General features: G+C 40.6%; 1 protein-coding gene across 4 annotated transcripts in view; it reads left to right on the top strand.

Moving 5' to 3' along the window:
• DPP6 (dipeptidyl peptidase like 6) overlaps nucleotides 1–21,029 on the top strand; it is a 922,327-nt gene that overhangs the window by 604,550 nt on the left and 296,748 nt on the right. For all 4 annotated transcript variants that reach the window (XM_067041762.1, XM_059073588.2, XM_067041763.1 and 1 more), the window contains exon 4: nucleotides 5,943–6,037. In XM_067041762.1, coding sequence (XP_066897863.1) covers nucleotides 5,943–6,037 — 95 coding nt within the window. The remainder of the gene's footprint in view (nucleotides 1–5,942; nucleotides 6,038–21,029) is intronic.

Below are 21,029 nucleotides of genomic sequence, written 5' to 3'. Positions count from 1 at the left end.
AAACCACCATGTCCGTCTCTCCTTCCTTTTACTTTGGCCCAAAGCACTCCCTCTTCTACAAGGAGTTATGCCTGTTGTTCCACAAGGAGGCTGGGTATTTGGTGACTCAGACTTGTGATAGGATGCATTTGTTAAATGCTTCACATATTTTTTAGGACCAACTTTCATATCAGTTATTATTCTAGGAGTTAGGAAACCAAACAGGTATGGCCTCTTCCCGTGAGAATCATGACTCTAGAGGGAGAGAGCGGTAGTAGCAAATAAGCAACGTGCTGTGATGAGCATAAAACAGGGTGAACGACACGTCGGGGGTCAGCAGAGAGATGGATTCTGCCTGGCACAAGCGTGAAAAACTGCCCGGGGGAGAGACCTTTACGCAGCCCAGGAAGACTGTGCCTGGCGGGGGCGGGAGAAGGGCACTGCAGCCAAGGCAGCAGCACAGGCATCAGAGAGGCTTGGAAGGCAGGACTTGTTAGGATGCTTCGTTAGTGGGGGATGGTGGAAATTAAGATGGGAAGAGAAGACAGGCCAGAAGACGAAGGACTTCGAATGTCAGACTAAGGAGTTCGGCCAAAGTAGTCTCTGCCAAGGAGCCAGAAAAAAAAGTTTTGAAAAAGAAGTGTGGCCTTGTCCCAATAGAGAAAGGGACAGAGAGTCCCACTGGGAGGCCCTGGAGTAGTTCCGGGTGAAGGTGACAGCCGTCCAACCCGGGGCAGGGCCACCGGAAGTGAAGAGTGGGAGAGCCTTCAAGAGGAAGGATGAGCAGGAGGGGGATAGGATACTGGGGATGAGAGGGAAAAGGAAACACAGGTAGGGGAGGGGCAATAGGGCTGGGTGGGGAGTGGGAGGTACAAACTATTGGGTGTAAGGTTACAGGGGTTTATCCTGTAACATAGGGAACAGAGCCAGTATTTTGTAATAACTGTAAATGGAAAGTAACCTTTAAAAATTGTATAAAAGTTAAAAATTTTTTAAATAATAAAATTTTAAAATTCCAGTAAAAACATTTATTAATGGAAAGTAAACAGTTCTTTCAGGGAAAAAAAAAGGAGACAAAAGTGAGCCAAATCCTCTGCTGAGATAATGTTGGCAGCTGACAGAACAGTGAGAGCCTACCTGGAGCGCAGCATGATTTTAAACACACTATAAGTATGACGTGTATTATCTCATTGACTCTCCACATGAACAATAGAAGGTGTATACTATTATTTTACCTATTCTACAAAAGAGAAGTCACCTTTATTTATTTATTTTTTTTTTTGTGGTATGCGGGCCTCACTGTTGTGGCCTCTCCCGTTGCGGAGCACAGGTTCCGGACGCACAGGCTCAGCGGCCATGGCTCACGGGCCCAGCCGCTCCGCGGCATGTGGGATCTTCCCGGACCGGGGCACGAACCCGTGTCCCCTGCATCGGCAGGCGGATTCTCAACCACTGCGCCACCAGGGAAGCCCCAGAAGTCACCTTTAAAAACCATTATTAGGGAGAGAACATGTAGTTAAAAAATAAGACTTGCAGATCTCCAGGAAGATAGGAAAATTCTACACTTGCACTAATCTAATAAAATAGTCACAAAATATATGAAACACAATTTGGGGGATCTACAGGACAGAATTATTCAAAACATCATTATACTAGAAAATTTCAATACTTAAGGAAAGGTCAGGCACACAAAAAATTAGCTAAGTGAGAGTCAATTTGATGAGACAAGTAATATAGTTAATTTAACGACCACATATAGAACTCTGCATTTACAATGAGAAAATATACCTTCACTCAAGAAACTTTTACAAAAATGGACGATGCATCAGGCCATAAACTACTCTCAACAAACTTCAAATAATTAATAATCTAGATTTTTTCTGACCACGTGTAGGCAAATCACAAGTCAATAACAAAATGATAGTATATAAGAGTGTTTTGCATACATTTTCAAATTGGAAATTCTAAAGAACTCACAGGTTGAAGAAGAAATCACAACAGAAACTAAAAATGCATAGAACTAAGCAGTAGTGAAAACACTACCCATTAAAAACTTATGGACTCAAAGAAGTAATTAAGAACGCTTATAGCACCATTGTGACTATATTAGAAAAGAAGAAATGCTGAAATTAATAAGCTAAGTGTCAAACTTAAAAATTAAGAAAAGGGGGATAATGAGGTAAGAGAGAACAAGAATTGATAAAACTGAAAGGAAAGGTACAGTATTGTACAGTATTATCTCCATCTGACCCGTGGACCACACATGCACGCAGAGAATCCCAACAGTTCAGCTCAAGATGAAATATCTGAAAGGAGAGTGAAGCTGCTGCCTGGAAAGACAAAGCTGGCCATCCAGGCCTCGCAAAGAAAATTACCTCCTATAGCAAAGGAAACAACACTCATTGGAGAATGCTAACAAAACCCAGAATTTCCAGAAATTAATCCATGAGGTCTAGGATATAATGCAAAATTACCTTACTACAAAGAACCAAAAAAGAATGGAATACACCCAAGATAAAAGAAAAGTAATTGAGTCCGACCCTGAAATGAAAGCGATTTTGGAACTGAGAGATAAGGATTTTAAAAGAACTATTGTAATTATCCTCAGCGAGTTAAAGTGAGCATGTTTTCAGTAAATGAAAATCTCAGCAGAGAAATGGGAAATCTCAGCAAAAAAATAGAAACAATAAAAAGAACCAAATGGAAATTCCTAAACAGAAGAATGCAGATTCTGAAATTTTAAAATTCACTGTGTGGATTTGATAGTCAAATAATCATGACAAAGGAAAGACAAAGTGACTTTGATGATAGATCAAAAGGAATGATTCAAGGTGAACAGAGAGAAAAAATTTCTTTAATGAACAGAGCATCAGAGACTGTTAGATAATATCAAGGTGCCCAATATATGGGAAATTGGAATGCCAGAAGGAGAGGAGGCAGATAAAGGAGTAGAAAAATTATCTGGCAAGTTAATGGCTAAAGATTTGATGAAGACATAAATTTTCAGATACAAGACGCTCATTTAACATTAAACAGGGCTTCCCTGGTGGCGCGGCGGTTGAGAGTCCGCCTGCCGATGCGGGGGACGTGGGTTCGTGCCCAGGTCCGGGAGGATCCCACATGCCACGGAGCAGCTGGGCCCGTGAGCCATGGCCACTGAGTCTGCATGTCCAGAGCCTGTGCTCTGCAAGGGGAGAGGCCACAACAGTGAGAGGCCCGCGTACCGCAGGAAAAAAAAAAAAAAAAATCAAACAAACACAAAGAAGGCCCCATCTAAAGTGCATTGGGGTCAAACTGCTGAAAACCAAAGACAACAAATAAATCTTGATAGCAGCAAAAGTGCACAGAAATGACATGCAGGGAAATAATTCAACTAATAGCTGACTTCTCATTAGAAACCATGGTGACCAGAAGACAGTGGAACAGAATTTCAAAATGCTAAAAGGAAAAAAAAAAAAAAAAAATTAACCTAGAAATCTATATTAAGAGAAATATCCTTTAAGAATGAAGGTTAGGGCTTCCCTGGTGGCGCAGTGGTTGAGAATCCGCCTGCCGATGCAGGGGACATGGGTTCCTGCCCCGGTCCAGGAGGATCCCACGTGCCGCGGAGCGGCTGGGCCCGTGAGCCATGGCCGCTGAGCCTGCGCGTCCGGAGCCTGTGCTCCGCAACGGGAGAGGCCACAACAGTGAGAGGCCCGCGTATCACAAAAAAAAAAAAAAAAAGAATGAAGGTTAAAGGAAAAGACTTTCAGATAAAACAAAGTTAAAAGAATTGGTTGCCAGCAGATTCATATAATCAGAAATCCTAAAGAAAGTTCTTTATGAAGTAGGAAAATGATATCTGATGGAAACTCATATTTTTGATAAAGAACAAAAAGCATCAGTAATGGTAAATAGTGGGTAAATGCAAAGAACAAATTTTTCTTTTTTACTTTTTCTTCTTAATTTCTTTATAAACAGTAATATTGTTATAAACAATAATTATAAATTATCTTGTGGAATGTATAATGTATATTGATGTAATACACGTAACAGTTATCACAGCATGGGACTGGATGTGGACCTGAAAACTGGACAGATTTCTATATTTCACGAGAAGTGATACATTATTAACTCTTTGTAGATGCTGAAAAGTTGAGTACATGTTATAATCCCTAGGACAACCACTAAAAGAAGGCAAAGAAATACAGCTAAAAATAGGGAAATTAAAACTGTAAAAAATATTCAAAAAATAAAATGAAAGTCAGGAAACAAGAAAGAGGGAAACAAGAAGTAGAGGAGAAAAATAGAAAACAAACCCCCACAAAAAAAATTATAGACCAAACTCAGCCATATCAATAATTTCATTAAATATGAATATGGTACATTTACCAGGATAGACCATATTTTGGGCCACAAAAATGTCTTAATGAGTTTTAAAAGACTAAAATCATGTACAGAATATTATTTGATCCAGTGAATTTAAATTAAAAATCTATAAAAATAAGAGGACCAGAATAACTTTACATATTTGAAAATTAAACATGTTTCTAAATAATCATTGAGCCAAGCAGACTTTTCAGGAAAAATTAGAAATAATTTGAACTGAATAATACTGAATTCAGCATATCAAAATTTGTGAGATGTAGCTAATACCATGCATAGAGGAAAAATTTTAGCTTTAATAGTCTTATTAAAAGGATGGAAAATCATACCAAAGATCTAAACTTCCATCTTAACAGACTAGAAAAAGGAAGAGAAGATTAAAGACAAAGCAAGTAGAATAAAGGAATAAGAAAGAAAAGAATGTAATTCTGTGGAGTAGAATTTAAAAAGCATAGAAATGATAATAGCATTGGAATTAATCCAGTCTGCACAGTGTTTTTCATTCATCAACTGATTATCGTGGGAAATTGCTTTACCTTCAGACTGGCTCAGTGTCACCCCTTCACTCAGAAAGATACTATTATTTTCTTTTTAAAAAATGTTTATTGGAGTACAGTTGCTTTACAATGTTGTGTTAGTTTCAGGTGTACAGCGGCAAAGTGAATCAGTTATACATACACATATATCCACTCCTTTTTAGGTTTTTTTCCCATATAGACCGTTACAGAGTATTGAGCAGGGTTCCCTGTGCTCTACAGTAGGTCCTTGTTAGTTATCTATTGTATATGTAGTAGTGTGTATTTGTCAATCCCAATCTCCCAGTTTATCATTTCTTCTTCCAATTGTGTGCCCTGTCTCTCCACCTGCAATCCTTTCAGAAAGTTTACCCTTTCATTTGTAGTATGTGTACACACCACACACACACACACACACACACACACACACACACACCTACACACCTACATGCCTACATATATACCCCTACATGCATACTATTCAGGGAGATTGCTCCATTAATTTTCTAAGGGGATATTTGAAATCTCGGTTGAGTTACAAAGGACCAGTGTCACTGAGGATACAATGTATAGAGCCAAAGATATTCATGACAGTGAAACTGCCAATTCCTCCAGGAATAGCAAAGGAAACTGTGGACCAAATGAAAATAATTTTGCAGGATATGGTGTGCATGTGTACATATACAGATTTCAGCCCAAAGTTGCCAATATAGGAAATCAGTCCCCTTGGTACCAACTATCTCCGCCCCTTATGGTAGCGGGTTTCTTAATCTGCTCTGTTGTGTCCACTCTATGTGTCCCACCCAAGAAAAGTCTAGCATGTTCTAAAGATTTTATGTGTGTATATGCTTGTGCTTTATATGTCAGTGTGCAGACTATGAGAAATGATTCAGAGAGAAGCTTCACATGCAGTTATATGGAGAGGAGCATATTTAAAGGACCCATTTCACCATATTTAAAGGACCCTTTGATGAAATGCAGGATATACTTTTGTTGGAACTAGTCAGTTCATTTACCTCTGTCCATCGAAAGCTAGTGAGTTCCTTGATGTTTCATGTTTCTGTTTTATTTTCTCTTTTGTAGATAAAGAATTCATCTACAGAGAGCAGAAAGGAAGTGTGATACTGCAGAATGTTGAAACAAATACTTCTACGGTGTTAATAGAAGGCAAAAAAATTGTAAGTACTCTCTTTAACGACAAGGATAATTTCAGTTTTCCCGCCGTCAAGTCAATAAAGCAGAAAATGGGCTTCCCTGGTGGCGCAGTGGTTGGGAGTCTGCCTGCCAATGCAGGGGACGCGAGTTCGCACCCTGGTCTGGGAAGATCCCACATGCCACGGAGCAGCTGGGCCCCGTGAGCCACAATTACTGAGCCTGTGCGTCTGGAGCCTGTGCTCCGCAACAAGAGAGGCCGCGATAGTGAGAGGCCCGCGCACCGCGATGAAAGGTGACTCCCGCTTGCCACAACTAGAGAAGGCCCTCGCACAGAAACGAAGACCCAACACAGCCATAAATAAAGAAATAAATAAAATTTAAAAATAAAGCAGAAAATGACTTTAGGTTTCAACTTTTCGTATAGCCAAGCAGAAGCAATAAACTTGTAATACTACAGGCTGAGCAGCGATAGATAATGTGAAATTGAAACCACACTAATTTAATAAGATGAAATCACCATTTCTCTGGGTACACGGGAAATTCCTCTGCAGGTGTCGTAAACAATTGTTGCATATCGTATATAATTCAAAGATAACTCCTAAGGCTTTTACACATTTACAGAACAATTGCAGTAATTGAGAGAATATTTCAGGACTGCTTGCTCGATCTCATATTTTTTTTAAAATGCATCTTCATGTGCACAGGGAATATTAATTTAGGCACTGACTATACTCACTCTAATGACATTAAGTGATGTTTATGCTTTAGGAACAAATACTGAGTCAATAAGAATGTCACTGCTTCATCATCTGGGAAAACCTGTTTCCCCAAAGATGAGGCGTTAAGATTTGGAGCTCATGTAACAGTTAATGATATTTATTAAAGAATTGACTGAAGTTATGTACCAGAAATCAATTTAAAGAGAATTAACTCTTTTCTTCATAAATGTTCATGCTTATTTTTAGAAGGAATAAATCTTCAGCTTTAGGGAGTTGATCATTTTCTTGTCCCATACATGGAGGAAATCAAAGGAAGAAACTAAGGCCAAGTCTGTGTTAAAAGCAAGAATTAAAACAGGCCACGAATTCTCAATCAGAACCATCATAACAAGCCTCTGATGAGAATCAGAAACACAGGAATCCTAGAATCCTGTGATCTGGGGATTAGAGACCATAGAAAAAATTAGCTGCCTGGGTTTACAGATAAGGAACCCCGAGCCCAGTTAGTGAGTGAGCTTTCCGGAGTCCTTGGGTGAGGATTCAGGCAGGGCCCCGGAGCCTCGTCCCAGGGACAAGAAGGGATGAAAGGATGTCCATCTTTGTGCTGCCCTATCCCCCGTCCCACACAAATGCTGCCCTACCTTCTCAAGAACATGACACTGCTGTTTAAATACTCTTCCTTTCTTTTTGGTGTAGCGATACCCTTTCCTTTAAGAATAAACATTTTATTGAGGTTTAGTATGGGCTGGATCCTGCCCTTTACAGAGACTGTTTCCTGGTGTAAGAGAGGCCTAGCAAGGTTGTATGATGGTGTAATTCCCAAAACAGCAGGTATTGAATTCAGCAGTAGGCTGCAAAGTAGGACCCGACCCGGAAAGAATGAATGTGCCTGCATGTTTGCATTAAAAAACCATCTTTGGTAGAATGACTCCCCTAAGAAAAGCTGATTCAACGCACTTAAAAATACTGAAGTTGCAGAAATGGTTTTCTCATATTAATCGAAAGGAGAAAATGGCCAGACCGTTGCTGAGGGTAAGTACATGTTAATGCCAGGATGTTATCGATATTTCCTGCGAGGATGCCCGTTTGCTGAACGCCGGGTACTGTCGGCACAGCTGCACTTGGTAAGAAAACGCAAGACTGAGAACGGCCTTCTCTTTCTCCAGTCAATAACTTGTGACAGATCGGTATTTTAACTGAAGTTGTTTTAGGCAAGTAATAAAGTGACTTCAGAAACCTCCTTAGGTAAAGAAAAAAGGAAGAGCTCATCTTGAAAATTGGAAGGTTTATTCTATATGATGAAATTGCTTCTTAAAACGTCATTTATCCACTCACCTCAGAAACATTTGTTGAGCACCAGATGTGTACAGCCCGATTGATCCCGTTCGTGATCATGACAGTTGATTCTTGGCTCTAAGCTACATGTAAAGGCTCCCGAAAACAGACCTCAGACGAAGGAAAGAGAGGAAAAGTCCCTGGCCTGCGTCATCGTTTAGAACACAGAAGCTCTGGATTTAAGTTCTCTTGAGCCAGTTCAACTTGTGCTTCAGTTACTCCATCTGCAAGTTAAAGCTGACGGGATTATCCAGCTCTCTGTGTTTTCATGAGCGAGTATTAAGAAGGGGAAGCGTGGTGTTCCCAAGGGATCAGAGTGGGTGGGCCCCTGCTCCCGGGAGGATGAGTGGGCTGGAGAGAGCGGGCACACAGGGCAGTTGGCTCCTGCCCGGTCCCGCCCGCCTGCCTTTCCGGTGCCGGCTCCCTAGGTGGTCTCTCCTTATTTGAAACCTGGAAGCTTTGAGACTGTTTAAATGATAAAAGTAAGCTGAGGAAGAGAGCTGTGCTACCTGTGAGGCCACCTGTAATCTTTAGGTTGATCTTAAAACAACCTGAAACTGGCGGAGACATGAACATGAAGCAGTGAATGCCCAGGTCAGGAGAAGTTTAAAATATTAGCCTACAATCTGACCTCTGACCTCGTTCTCTGTCCCCAGCCACTGAGAAGGGCCCTCACACACAAGGTCACACCAGGGCGCTCCAGCCTCTGCTGGCCTTGAGCATCCATCCTCCGGCTCCTCGGCTTCCCGGACGGATCAATGGACGGGAGGCAAAGGAATGCAAACGCTACAGGCCATCCAGCGGAAGGGCTTTTTACATCATTGATAATTATGCAAATGAGAGCTTGTGCTGGGCTGGGCTCATCTGGAGGGGTCTCACCTGCCCCCCCAAAGAGCTTCCTTTGACCGAAAGGAATTCAGTCATCCCTTCTCACACCTCCAAGTGGTAGAAATCAGATCTTGAAATATTTCAGAATACCAGAAACACTTTAAATTGTGAGTTCACGTAGACATTTAACCTTCTAAGGCAACTCCATCCTGGTTCACACTGTTATTTGCGTTCTTTTGTTTTTTATATTAATTTTTTGATGGTGAGATAGTCTCAGATCCTTATTATTTGGTAGCATCTCATATTTGATGTGACATAATAATTGATTTTAGGAAGCATTTATCAAAATGTCTTGGCCCCTTTTCCAACTTCTCTGTTTTTGTTTTTTATTTTTTATTTATTGGGGTATAGTTGCTTCACAGTGCTGTGCTAGTTTCTGCTGTAGAGAAAAGTGAACCAGCCATACGTATACACGCATCCCCTCCCTTCTGGATTTCCCTCACATCTAGGTCACCACAGAGCATGGAGTAGAGTTCCCTGTGCTCTACAGCAGGCTCTCACTAGCTATCTATTTATACATAGTATCAATAGTGTGTATGTGTCAATCCCAATCTCCCAATTCATCCCCTCCCCCTCTCCCCCTTTGGTGTCCATATGTCTGTTCTCTACTTGTGTGTCTCTGCTTCTGCTTTGCAGATAGGCTCATCTGTACCATTTTTGTAGATTCCACACATATGCGTTAGCATATGACATTTGTTTAGCTCTTTGTGACGTCCTTCACTCTGTATGACAGTCTTGAGGTCCATCCACGTCTCCACGGGTTTTTGAGGTTCTCCGTCAGGTTTCTACGGGGAAGGAAATCACAAGCACACCATCTCTGAGTGAGCTCGGACACGTGCTGCTCAGTGGCCCGGCTCGTTGGAGGCACGTTCTAGCTGATTTAATTTTGTCTCTTCCATGGTGCTTGGCACTGCGGCCTGCGCATAGTGGGTGCCCCGTAACTGTGTGTTCTATGAGTGGATGTAAAAGACACGGAACCGAGGTGAGCGGCTTCGCCGAGCCTCAGTGTGGTGAGAGGTTTGGGGTGGTCCCTGACCCCCCTCTTCCCCGCAGGCACTGCTCTCTGCTCCACAGTGACAGGTCCTCAGGCAGCTGTGCAAAGGCTCCGCGTGCCCCGTCCTGCCCCTCGGGAGCATTGTCCGGGTGACGTGAGAGGACAGACGTAGAATGTGGGTGCGAGTCGGTGTGGCCCAGGATGGCCAGGCACACGGGGTGACCCGGCCAGCAGCAGGGAGGGGGGACGGGCCCCCCTTGGCTTCAGGCTCCTTCCCTGCGGGAGGTGTGTCTGGGCTGCCTCCCAGGGTGAGGCAGGGGCATTCTCTCCGATTTCTAAAAACAAAACATAAACTAACTTTCACGTGGATTACATACAGGCAGACCTCATTTTATTGAGCTTTGCAGATGCTGCGTTGTTTTGCATGTTGAAGATTCGTGGCAACCCTACGTCAAATAAGTCTTTGGGCGCCATTTTTCCAACAGCATTTGTTCAGTGTGTGTCTCTGTGTCACATTTTGGCAATTCTCACAATATCTCAAACTGTTTCATGACTATTATATTTGTCATGGGAACTGTAATCAGTGATTTTTAATGTTACTGTTGTAATTATTTGGGGGCACCATGGAGCACATCCATACAAGACGGAGAACCTCATTGAGAATGTTGTGCGTGTTCTGACTGCTCCACCAACTGGCCGTGCCCCTGTCTCTCTCCCTCTCCTTAGGCCTCTCTGTCCCCTGAGACACAACAATGTTGAAATTAGGGCAAGTAATAACCCTACAAGTTCCTCTCAGTGTTCAAGTGAAAGGAAGAGTCGCATGTCTCTCACTTCAAATCAAAATCTGGAAATGCTGAAGCTGAGTGAGGAAGGCTTGTGGAAAGCTGACTAGGCTGAAGGCTAGGCCTCTTGCTCCAAACAGTTAGCCAAGCTGTGAATGGAAAGGAAATGCTCTTGAAGGAAATGAAAAGTGCTCCTCTAGAGAACACGCAAATGATAAGATAGCGAAACAACCTTATTGCTGGTATGGAGAAACTTTCAGATAGAAGATCAAACCAGCCACAACATGGCCTGAAGTCAAAGCCTAATCCAGAGCAAAGCCCTAACTCTCTTCAAGTCTATAAAGGCTGAGAGAGATGGTGAAGCTGCAGAAAAACACCTTGAAGCTAGCAGACGATGTTTCCTGAAGTTTGAGGAAAGAAGCCATCTCCATGATATGAAAGTGCAAGCCGAAGCAGCAGGTGCTGATGTAGAAGCTGTCGGTCATCCAGCAGGTCTAGCTAAGATAATGAATGAAGGTGGCTGCACCAAACGACAGATTTTCAATGCAGATGAAAAGCCTTACGTTGGAAGAAGATGCCATCTAGGACTTTCATACTAGAGAGGAAAAGTCAATGCCTGGCTTCAAAGCTTCACAGGACAGGCTGACTCTCTTGCTAGGGGCTAATGCAACTGGTGACTTTAAGCTGAAGCCAGTGCTCATTCACCATATGCCAAAAATCCTAGGGCCCTTAAGAGTTATGCCAGATCTACTCTGCGTGTGCTCTGTAAGTGGAACAACAAAGCCTGGATGACAGCACATCTGTTTACAACGTGGTTTACTAAATATTTTAAGCCCACTGTTGACACCCACTGCTCAGAAAAGAAGATTCCCTTCAAAATACTATACTGCTCGTTGGCAGTGCACCTGGTCACCCAAGAGCTCTGATGGAGACGTACAGTGAGATTAATGTTGTTTTCATGCCTGTGAACACATCCATTCTGCAGCTCATGGATCAAAGAGTAATTCTGACTTTCAAGTCTTATTATTTAAGAAAATACATTTTGTAAGGCTGTGGCCGTCAGAGATAGTGATTCCTCTGAGGGATCTGGGCAAAGTCACTTGAAGACCTTCTGGAAAGGACTCACCATTCTAGATGCCATTAAGACTATTCATGGTTCGTGGGAAGAGGTCAACATCTCAGCATTAACAGGAGTTTGGAAGAAGTTGATTCCAGCCCTCATGAGTGACTTTGAGGGGTTTAGGACTTCAGTGGGGGAAGTAACTGCAGATGTGGTGGAAACAGCAAGAGAACTAGAATCAGAAGTAGAGCCTGAAGACATGGACTGAAATGCTGCAATCTCGTGATAAAACTTGAGCAGGTAAGGAGTTGCTTCTTACTGATGGGCAGAGAAAGTGGTTTCTTGAGAGTGAATCTGTTCCTGGTGAAGATGCTGTGAAGATTATTGAAATGACAGCAAAGGATTTAGAATATTACATGAACTTAGTTGATAAATCAGCTGCAGGATTTGAGAGGATTGACTCCAATTTTGAAAGAAGTTCTACTGTGGGAAAAATGCTTTCAAACAGCGTTGCACGCTTGAGAAATTGTTTGTGAAAGGAAGAGTCAATGTGGCGAACTTCACTGCTGTCTTATTTTAAGAAATTGCCACCCCACCCCACTGATTTCTTCCTTTTCTCTCTCTCCCTCCCTCCCTCTCCCTCTCCCCCCACTGCCCCCAGAAGTGCATTTACAGTGGACTTAATGACATTGATTTCTCAGGGGCTGTAATTCATACAGAAACTTACTGTTATCTCTCCAATCCTTCTAAAACATAATACACCAAAAATTCTCTGGAGGATGAAGTGTTAGCCTTTGCTTGAGATTCAAGTGTTTAAAGCTGAAATAGTCTTTGCAGATTATGTAATTCAAACCGCTCTTTTCTTTGATGAGGAAACCAAGAAGATCCACAGATAACAGTGGCTTGGCCTCCACTTCACCAGCTGTTGACCCAGCAGGCTCATTCAGTATAGCCCACTGTGTTACCTGTGATGTTCATCCTTTTTACACCCTCTTTGCCGATAATACCAGTGGTAACACGCAGTGGTACAATGGATACAGTCATTCACTGTATTTAAATTGTTCCAGGTGTTTGGGAAAGCAACTTGGCAGTATATTCAAGATTAATAAAAATATTTATGTCTTTTGACTCATTCCAGGGAATTTTCCATAAGTAAATTACCTAGGAAGTTTTTAAAAACAGTGAAAAATACCTGAAGCTAAAGAAATAAGTAAATACAAATAAATAAAATATGATGTAGCCATTAAAACAATAGTTATGAAGGCTATAAAGTAATATGAAAAATATTTATGATGTTATACTGAATAGACACAGAAGAATACAATATTAATACACTTCAGTTAACAGCTGTCAACATCATCTATGTTCATTGAAAAGGCCGGGAAGTGAACAATGAACTCTGACAGTAGCTTGTCTTGTTAGGTGGTGAAATTTTGTGTATTATTTTCCAGTGTGATGATTTCCATAATTACTGTTTCAATGCTGTTTACTCAATAATTTTAATCAGATTTTTAAAAATTCAGCCTTACATTTCAGAAACATTAGACTTCTTCCACTGATGAATATGTAAGAGCTGTAGATGGTTCCTGGAAACACTTGGAAGAGAAAACAAGGAAATTTAAAAAAAAGCATCCTGTCATTATGCTTATGTCAGGTTTTCTCACTTTTTATGTCTTTAGTTGTTTAATTACTAATCTACTTGTTTTAATTACTTATTTAAATTACTAGATTAACATTGAAATAAAAAGCCTTTTTGTTTCTCTCATTTCTCTCTGATTTTATACAATCATTAGCCTGTGGAATTTGAATTGTTACCTCACTCTCTAAAAATTAATGAACTCTGACTCCTGGGAGCGAGGGGCATACTGACTGGTATGATTAGAGCCTTGCAGAATCCAGGAGAGGAACGACGGAGGGCGCCGCAAGACGTGCTTCTCATCGCAACCGTATTCTCCCCCAAACTGGTGCTGCCAGAGCCACAGCTAGAACAGCCTCTGTGGTGGCGCCAGCCGTGCCCAGCGAGCATTTCCACCCCAGGCTGACTGCACTTGGCACCCAGGTTAGAGTGAAGAAGGAGGAATAGCCTTGTTTTTGTCCATAATTCAAAGGGTTAACACTGGCACCAATGGTGCCCATTGAAATGTTTTATTTGGCCCACAGAGTAGTTTTTTACCAACTCAACATCCAGATTACTGGTTTCTCTTGCAAAACTGGAAGATCTGGCAGCAGCAAGACGTAATTCTCTCACAGATCTGAATCTGGCTGGTGGGGCAGGTAGCAGCTGGCCTGTCCCCATAGTTGACCACAAGCACTGGCCTCTGACAAGACTGGCCTCAGGGTTTCAAACCCCCTTAGTCCAGGAACAAGAGGGTGGCCTAAAACGTCAACGTCTGTTGCGAGAATGTTGTAGCAAGCCTTGGTGCAGACCGTCTCTCTGTATCTGTTTCTGTGTCTACGTGGTCCTGCCCATCCTCTGCGTCCCTCTGTGTTATTCTGTTTTCCTCTGGTGTCTCAGACGATCACTTTCATTTTATTCCTGATTTTTTTCTTTCACTCTTTTCCCCTCTCTTTCTCCCCTTTCTTTGTCTACTTCTCATATGACAAGATAGAACAAAAAACAAAAGTATCTTTGACTTATTTTAGTTCTCATTTTCATTTCATAGGCTATTGCTTTTAATTTTTTTAATTGTAAGTAGGACAAATCATTTTCAAATGATTATTTTCTTTTTTTCTATTTAAAAAAAAATTATTAAAATATAGTTGATTTACAATGTTGTGTCAGTTTCTGCTGTACAGCAGAGTGATTCAGTTACACATACATATATTCTTTTTCATATTCTTTTCCATCATGGCTTATCACAGGATGTTGAATATAGTTCCCTGTGCTACACAGTAGGACCCCGTTGTTTATCCATCCTCTATATACTAGTTTGCATCTGCTAATCCCAAACTCCCGATCCTTCCCTCCCCCATGCTTTTAATTTTTAAAGGACATGAGTAGCATATCTTACACTTGTGTCTATAAAAGACCTGAAAAGAAAGAAAGTAGCAGCTTGATCTTTCTGGCCCCAAACCTGCTGTTCTCTTTAGGTGAGGGGTGGCCTGACGCCGCTGTGCTGTCACACCTGCATCTCATCATTTGACATTAAGGGAGAGTCTTCTCTGAGCAAGGCCCTGGGCGGCACGAGATGGGTGGGTGGATATAGGATTTGTAAACCACAATGTTTACTCCTGGGAAGCTTTCAGCCCAGATCTAAAGGAAGTAAGAAGATCTAAATGGATGAAATATATTCTGAGTGGAGGTCCCGTATGGGATGGGAACAAGGTGAGGAAGGGGAGAAGGGTATTGGCGTCGACAACAGATGACGCTGTGAAGAGGGAGCGTTCCAGCGGCCCCTGGAAGGCGACAGCAGTCTGGAGACAAGTGGGAAAAACGGCCCCCTGGCATTGTGAACAGGCAGAGTAACAAAGGTTCACGGGCAGACCATGGAGCGAGTTGTCTTGACCTGGTGTAGCTTGACCGGGAGGGGCTCAGAGGCTGGGGCTTAAAGGCCCAGGAGAAAGAGCAAGCCATCAAGTACTGTTCTTAGCGGGCTTGGCTCTTCTCTGTAGGAAATTGGAGCGGATAGGTTTTTCGAGGACAAGTGTGTGTTTTAGGGAGGTAACTCCAGACCAGTGTGGAAGGCGACTTGGAGAAGAGAATGATTCTAGGCAAGGAGCCCCCAGGGGCTGCTTCAGGTCCAGGTGAAGAGGAATGAGGCCCTGAATGAAGGCAGGAAAGCAGGGAGTGGAGTGGGTGTGAGTCTGAGTGTGGAGGTAGAATTGAGAACAAATGGTGACATTTTGTGTGCGGGCGAGTGAGCCTGCAGCAGTGGTCTGTGTTGTCTGGGGGTTTTGACCCTTGTTAATGGGAAGAGTGGCAGGCAATCTCAGAGACACGGAGTCAGGAGAAGTAAGGCTGGTGGAGTGGAAAACCAGGGGTGCTTTGAGGAGGAGGATGCTGCAAGGTTTGTGCAGGATTAATCAACTAATAATTGATAGTTGAGTGCTTACAATGCAACCAGAATTATCCTAGACACTGTACATATATCATCTTATTTCATTGAAATCCTTAGGAATCCTGTGAGCAGCAGTACTTTGTCACTCTTGCTTTGTAGATGAGAAAGCTGAAGTTTATGGAGGTTATAATAACTTTTTCTTGTAGCTGGGAGCTGGGAGTCCTGAGAACTGAACTCAGCTTTGTCTAATTCCAAACAAAATTATTTCTAAGTTGTGTAAAGTATCCAGCTGCAGCCTTAGTGCCCACAGGGCTCCAGAGGGAGCGGAGGCCAGCATCCCACGACTGAGAAAGGTGCCCAGCTTCAGAGGTGTGTTCATACCTGTGGTCCACCGTCGTATACCACAAGATTGCTCCTGGAGCCTGCTACATGTTGCCGAAAATAAAGATTACAGACGCAAAATAGTGTGTCAGCTTAGCCTGATGCAAAAATGCTGATGCACCTGAGTGCACAGAATGATCCATTTTCAAGGTTAGAGAGAATCCAGCTTGTGAAACCGTCTGGAGGCTTTTCTCAGTGGTTGAGCTTTCATCCTCCTTCCTCCTGTTCTATAGCGACTGCATGTTCAGGTTTTCTCTGGCTCTCACAGGCAGTGCTGGGAGTGGCACCTGGGGCTGTCTGATTCCAAATGAAATGATTTTTAGGCAAATTAGGGGCCCAGCTGCAGGCTGTGCTACCTCGTCCACGAGTTCCCCTCTTCCTTATTGACTAGGGAGGGTGAGATTACAGTTGTCCATTTATTTTGTTCCCCTAGAGTTGCACAAAGTGTCCTCTTAGAAATCATTTAATCTTGTCAGTGTTTGGTTTTTGTTTTATCATTACTAATCTTGTGTATTTAGGTTTTTTTTTTTTCCTTTATGAGGAGATTGTTTTCACAAAACAGCCTATGCATATATTGATGCTTTGTACTCTTCATTTACCTTCTATTACTTGATAATTTGGAGCATTCTATCATTTTATCTCTCTCTCTCCCACCAATGGCCACCTTTCTTTCTCTGCATTCCTAATCACATACATATTTATGTAGTACAAGAAAACAAGACACAACCGTTTAGATATGCATCTCATCAGAAACAGGCCTATAGTTTTATATATGTACATATATATATGTACATATACATATATATGGAATCCTCATATATGTAGACCAATATTTTTTAAAGTCAGAATAATTTTATTAAAAAATTGTGTCATTGGGCTTCCCTGGTGGCGCAGTGGTTGAGAATCTGCCTGCCGATGCAGGGGATACGGGTTCGTGCCCCGGTCCGGGAAGATCCCACGTGCCGCGGAGCGGCTGGGCCCGTGAGCCACGGCCGCTGAGCCTGCGCATCCGGAGCCTGTGCCCCGCAACGGGAGAGGCCACAGCAGTGAGAGGCCCGCGTACCACAAAAAAAAAAAAAAATTGTGTCATTGATAACTAAATAGCCCTAAATAATGCAAAATGTAAACTATACACCAGTCTCACTAGTGAGCATAAATGCAAAAATTGTAAATAAAATATTGGCAAGTAGAATTCAGTCATGTATCAAAATCATAATGTGCTCTGAAGAAGTAAGGTCTAATCATGACAATGATGTCATGAAATCAATCAACAAAATTAATTAAAACTGCAAAATAACAGAAAAATACTTATGATTATAACACAAGATGCTGAAAGGCCATCTGGTAAAATGTATCAACCACTCCTAATAAAAATTCCAAGTAAGATAAGAATAAAAACTGCTTAAATATGGTGAAGACTATTTATCATGAACCAACTAGCAGTGCAAACATTTCTAAATGGCAAACAATAAAACCATTTCAATTACAGTCAGGAAGGAATAGTCAACATCATCATTAATATTTAATATGTTCTTAGAGATCATGGGAAATGCAGTATACAAGCAAACTACATGATTGGAATAGGAACTGGGAAAAAATTATATCCCTTTTCTGATAACATAATTCTATCTTAGAAAACCTAACAGATTAGTTCTAAAAAACTACTGCAGTTAATAAGAAAATTTATTAATATAGCTAAATACAAAAATACATAAATAAATCAATGCCTTCTCTCTTCATTAACATAAGTGTCTAGAAATGGAGAAAATACTCCATTCTCAATAAGAACAAAAACTATAAAAAGACATAGAATAAATCTAAGAATAGCATAAAAGAATAAGCAAACTATAAAATCTTGTTGACAATTTGGAAAAAAACATTAAAGATACAGTGTAATCTTAGGTGAGAATATAGTATTTAAAATGTTAATTCTCAAGATTGATATGAAACGTTAACATAATCCTAATTAGAACTTTGAAAATAAATAGTGTTGAACATTTGATAAAATATTTAATTGACATATATGAGAATAAACACCTGAATGTAGCCACAGAAATTTTCAAAATATATGGTAACATGTACTCCTTTACCTGATATTAAAACACATAATAAACACAATGTACTCAACTCAATCACAGTAAAAACTAATACTACTAATAATAGCTGATAGCACCAGTCATTGTAATTACGTCATTGAATTTCACATCAACCATGATATTATCTCCATTTTACAGAGGCACAGAGAAGCTAAGAAATGTTCTAAATTTCACATAGTGAATGTTCCAAGCAGAGAGTGACTCACAGGCTCTTTGACCCCAAAGTATAAGCTTAAAACCTTAAAATTTTGCATAGGAATAGCCTAGAGAGCAGTAAAAGACCAAATAATTCAGAAGTGGGTTTCAATATAAAGGGTATTTGATATATAAAAATCATTGGGGGAGATAGATGATCACAGAATTAGAAAACAATATGAGCATAACTTAACTCTATCTACAAGGAAATAATGTCTCATTTCACAGGCATACAAAATTAATTTCCAATTGTATTAAAGATATAAATGTTCAAAAGAATCTATCATTTGGTTTAGTACAAAGGAGGGAAAAATTTTTTAATGGGAAATCGAGAAGCTATAAAAAAGATAGCCATATTTAACTTACCATAAAAGAGCTTTAAGTTTCAAAATTTTAAAAGGCAGAATTGGTGGAAAAATAATGGACAATATTTGCAATCCAGGTAACAAATAAAAGGCTAATATCTACAGTCCACAAGGAGCTCTTTCAAATTTATCAGAAAAAGACAAATAATCTAAAATAGACAAAACATTGCAGGAACATCCCTCAGACAAACCTGAAACCAAAGCCTACTTTGCTTGGGAAAAATGTATCTTTGATTCATAGTCTTGGTGCAAATGTTTAGGCAATGTGCTAAGTGAGTTTTGCGTCCATTATTTGCACCTGGTGAAAAGGTGGACATACAGCCTATAATTTTCACACCCAGGGGGCATGGGGACTGAGATTGTCAAAAATGAATGAAACTCTACCTAAGAATGGCAGTGATGAGCTTCTCAAACAGCCTAATGAAATTCTACCTGTCTCAAGTGGTATCACTGGCAGCTGACTCTCCATCAAGAGATGTGACCTATAATGGTTTTCAAGTGTAGAAAGTTGCACTCTTTGCTGGTTTCTCTTGGTGTTATCTTTGTACCAGTAACATTATTGCCACTCTTATAACAACTGAGGATATAGTCATTCATTTATTCAGCAAATATTTACAGAGATGCTATTAAGTGCCAGTCACTGTTAGGCACTGGGAATACAATATGACAAAACAAACTAAAATTCTCTTCTCGACATTTGGTCCTGGCTATGAGAGTATACGATGATCATTCTTATACTCTCCTAACACAACTGTAGAACAGGGTAAAATATAGGGTAAAAATACAATTTTCATACATTGGAAGACAGGCAGCTCACATGTGTGATGACTGAGAAAAGGAAAACAAATTAAATGAACCAAACAACCAGCTGATCTTCTGCATGAATGTTCTTGCTGGACTTCAGCACAAGGAGGAAGATGGAAGTCCTTCAGTCTTGCTGAGTTAAGGAGAAGATCAGAGTTCATGTGGAAAAAAAGATGGCTGCAATTTATGAAACAGGCAACCCAAGAGGAGGAAGCTAACTAGAGGATACTTGAGAAATTTGCATAGTGTTCCCTTTGAGACTTTGGTTAATTGTTGATCTTTATTTATAAAATGTGAGACACCACAAGGCAGGACAAAATAAAGTTTCAAGTAAATAGCAAAATTATCGGACACTTTACGAGGAAAAAATCCCAGAGCTCATACATCACCAGGGATCATTTAAGTGTCTCCTGGCCATGAGATATTAAGCAGAGACTCCAGAAGAGCAACCCCTTAAGAATGAGGCTCACCTAGCCCCCAAAATCATGGTTATTGTAGAACAGCCTTTAAAACATCTTCAAAACAAAGCTGAAAGAATTAAATTAGTCCACAAGTAATTAACTGCCTGTCATAAAAAGTGCAACATTCTTTGAAAGAACACAAAAAAATCCAAGATTCAAAAAGAGAAAATTCAAAATATCTGGTGTTATTTCTTAAATTACTATATATACAAAGAGGCAGAAAAATGTGACCCATACCATGATAAGGAGAAAAATCAGTCAATAGAAACAGACCCACAAATAACAGAGATAATGGGATTAGCAGAAAAACACATTAAAACTGCTAAGATAAATATGTCCCAAATGCTCAGGAATATAAAGAAAACCATGAGTATAGTGAAGAGAAGTTGAAGATTGTAAAATACCCAAATAAAATTTCCAGAGATAAAAAATAAAATGTAAAAATTTAAAACTCCAGATTAATAGCCGATTAGACACCACGGAAAGAAAAAGTAAATTAAACTTTAACTAATAGCAATACAAACTATCCAAAATGGAGAACAGAGAGAAAAAATGACCTAAAAAAACCTGAACAGAGTCACAATGACTTGTTGAACAATATAAAGTGGAATAAGATACTTGTTATTAATGCCCCAGAAAGAGAAGAGAGAAAAGACAAAACATACTTTTGAAGAAATAGTGACTGAATTTTTACCACATGTGGTATAAAAACTCAGTAAACCCTGACCATAATAAACATAAAAAAAAAAAAAAACCACACCAAAGCAAGTTACACTATGATAATCAAGTTTTGAAAACCAGTGAAAAATAGAACACCTTAATGGCAGCCAAAGCAAAGAGACATTTGTACAGAAGAACAAACATAAGTGTGACAACAGACTCTTCACCAGACGCTATGCAAGCCAGAAGAAAGTGGAGTGACTCCTTTAAGGTACTG

The sequence above is a fragment of the Kogia breviceps genome, chromosome 9 (genome assembly GCF_026419965.1).
Source record: "Kogia breviceps isolate mKogBre1 chromosome 9, mKogBre1 haplotype 1, whole genome shotgun sequence".
Taxonomy (NCBI): Eukaryota; Metazoa; Chordata; class Mammalia; order Artiodactyla; family Physeteridae; genus Kogia; species Kogia breviceps.
The sequence above is the reverse complement of the archived record's forward strand: the minus strand, read 5'-3'. Positions and strand labels throughout refer to the sequence as shown.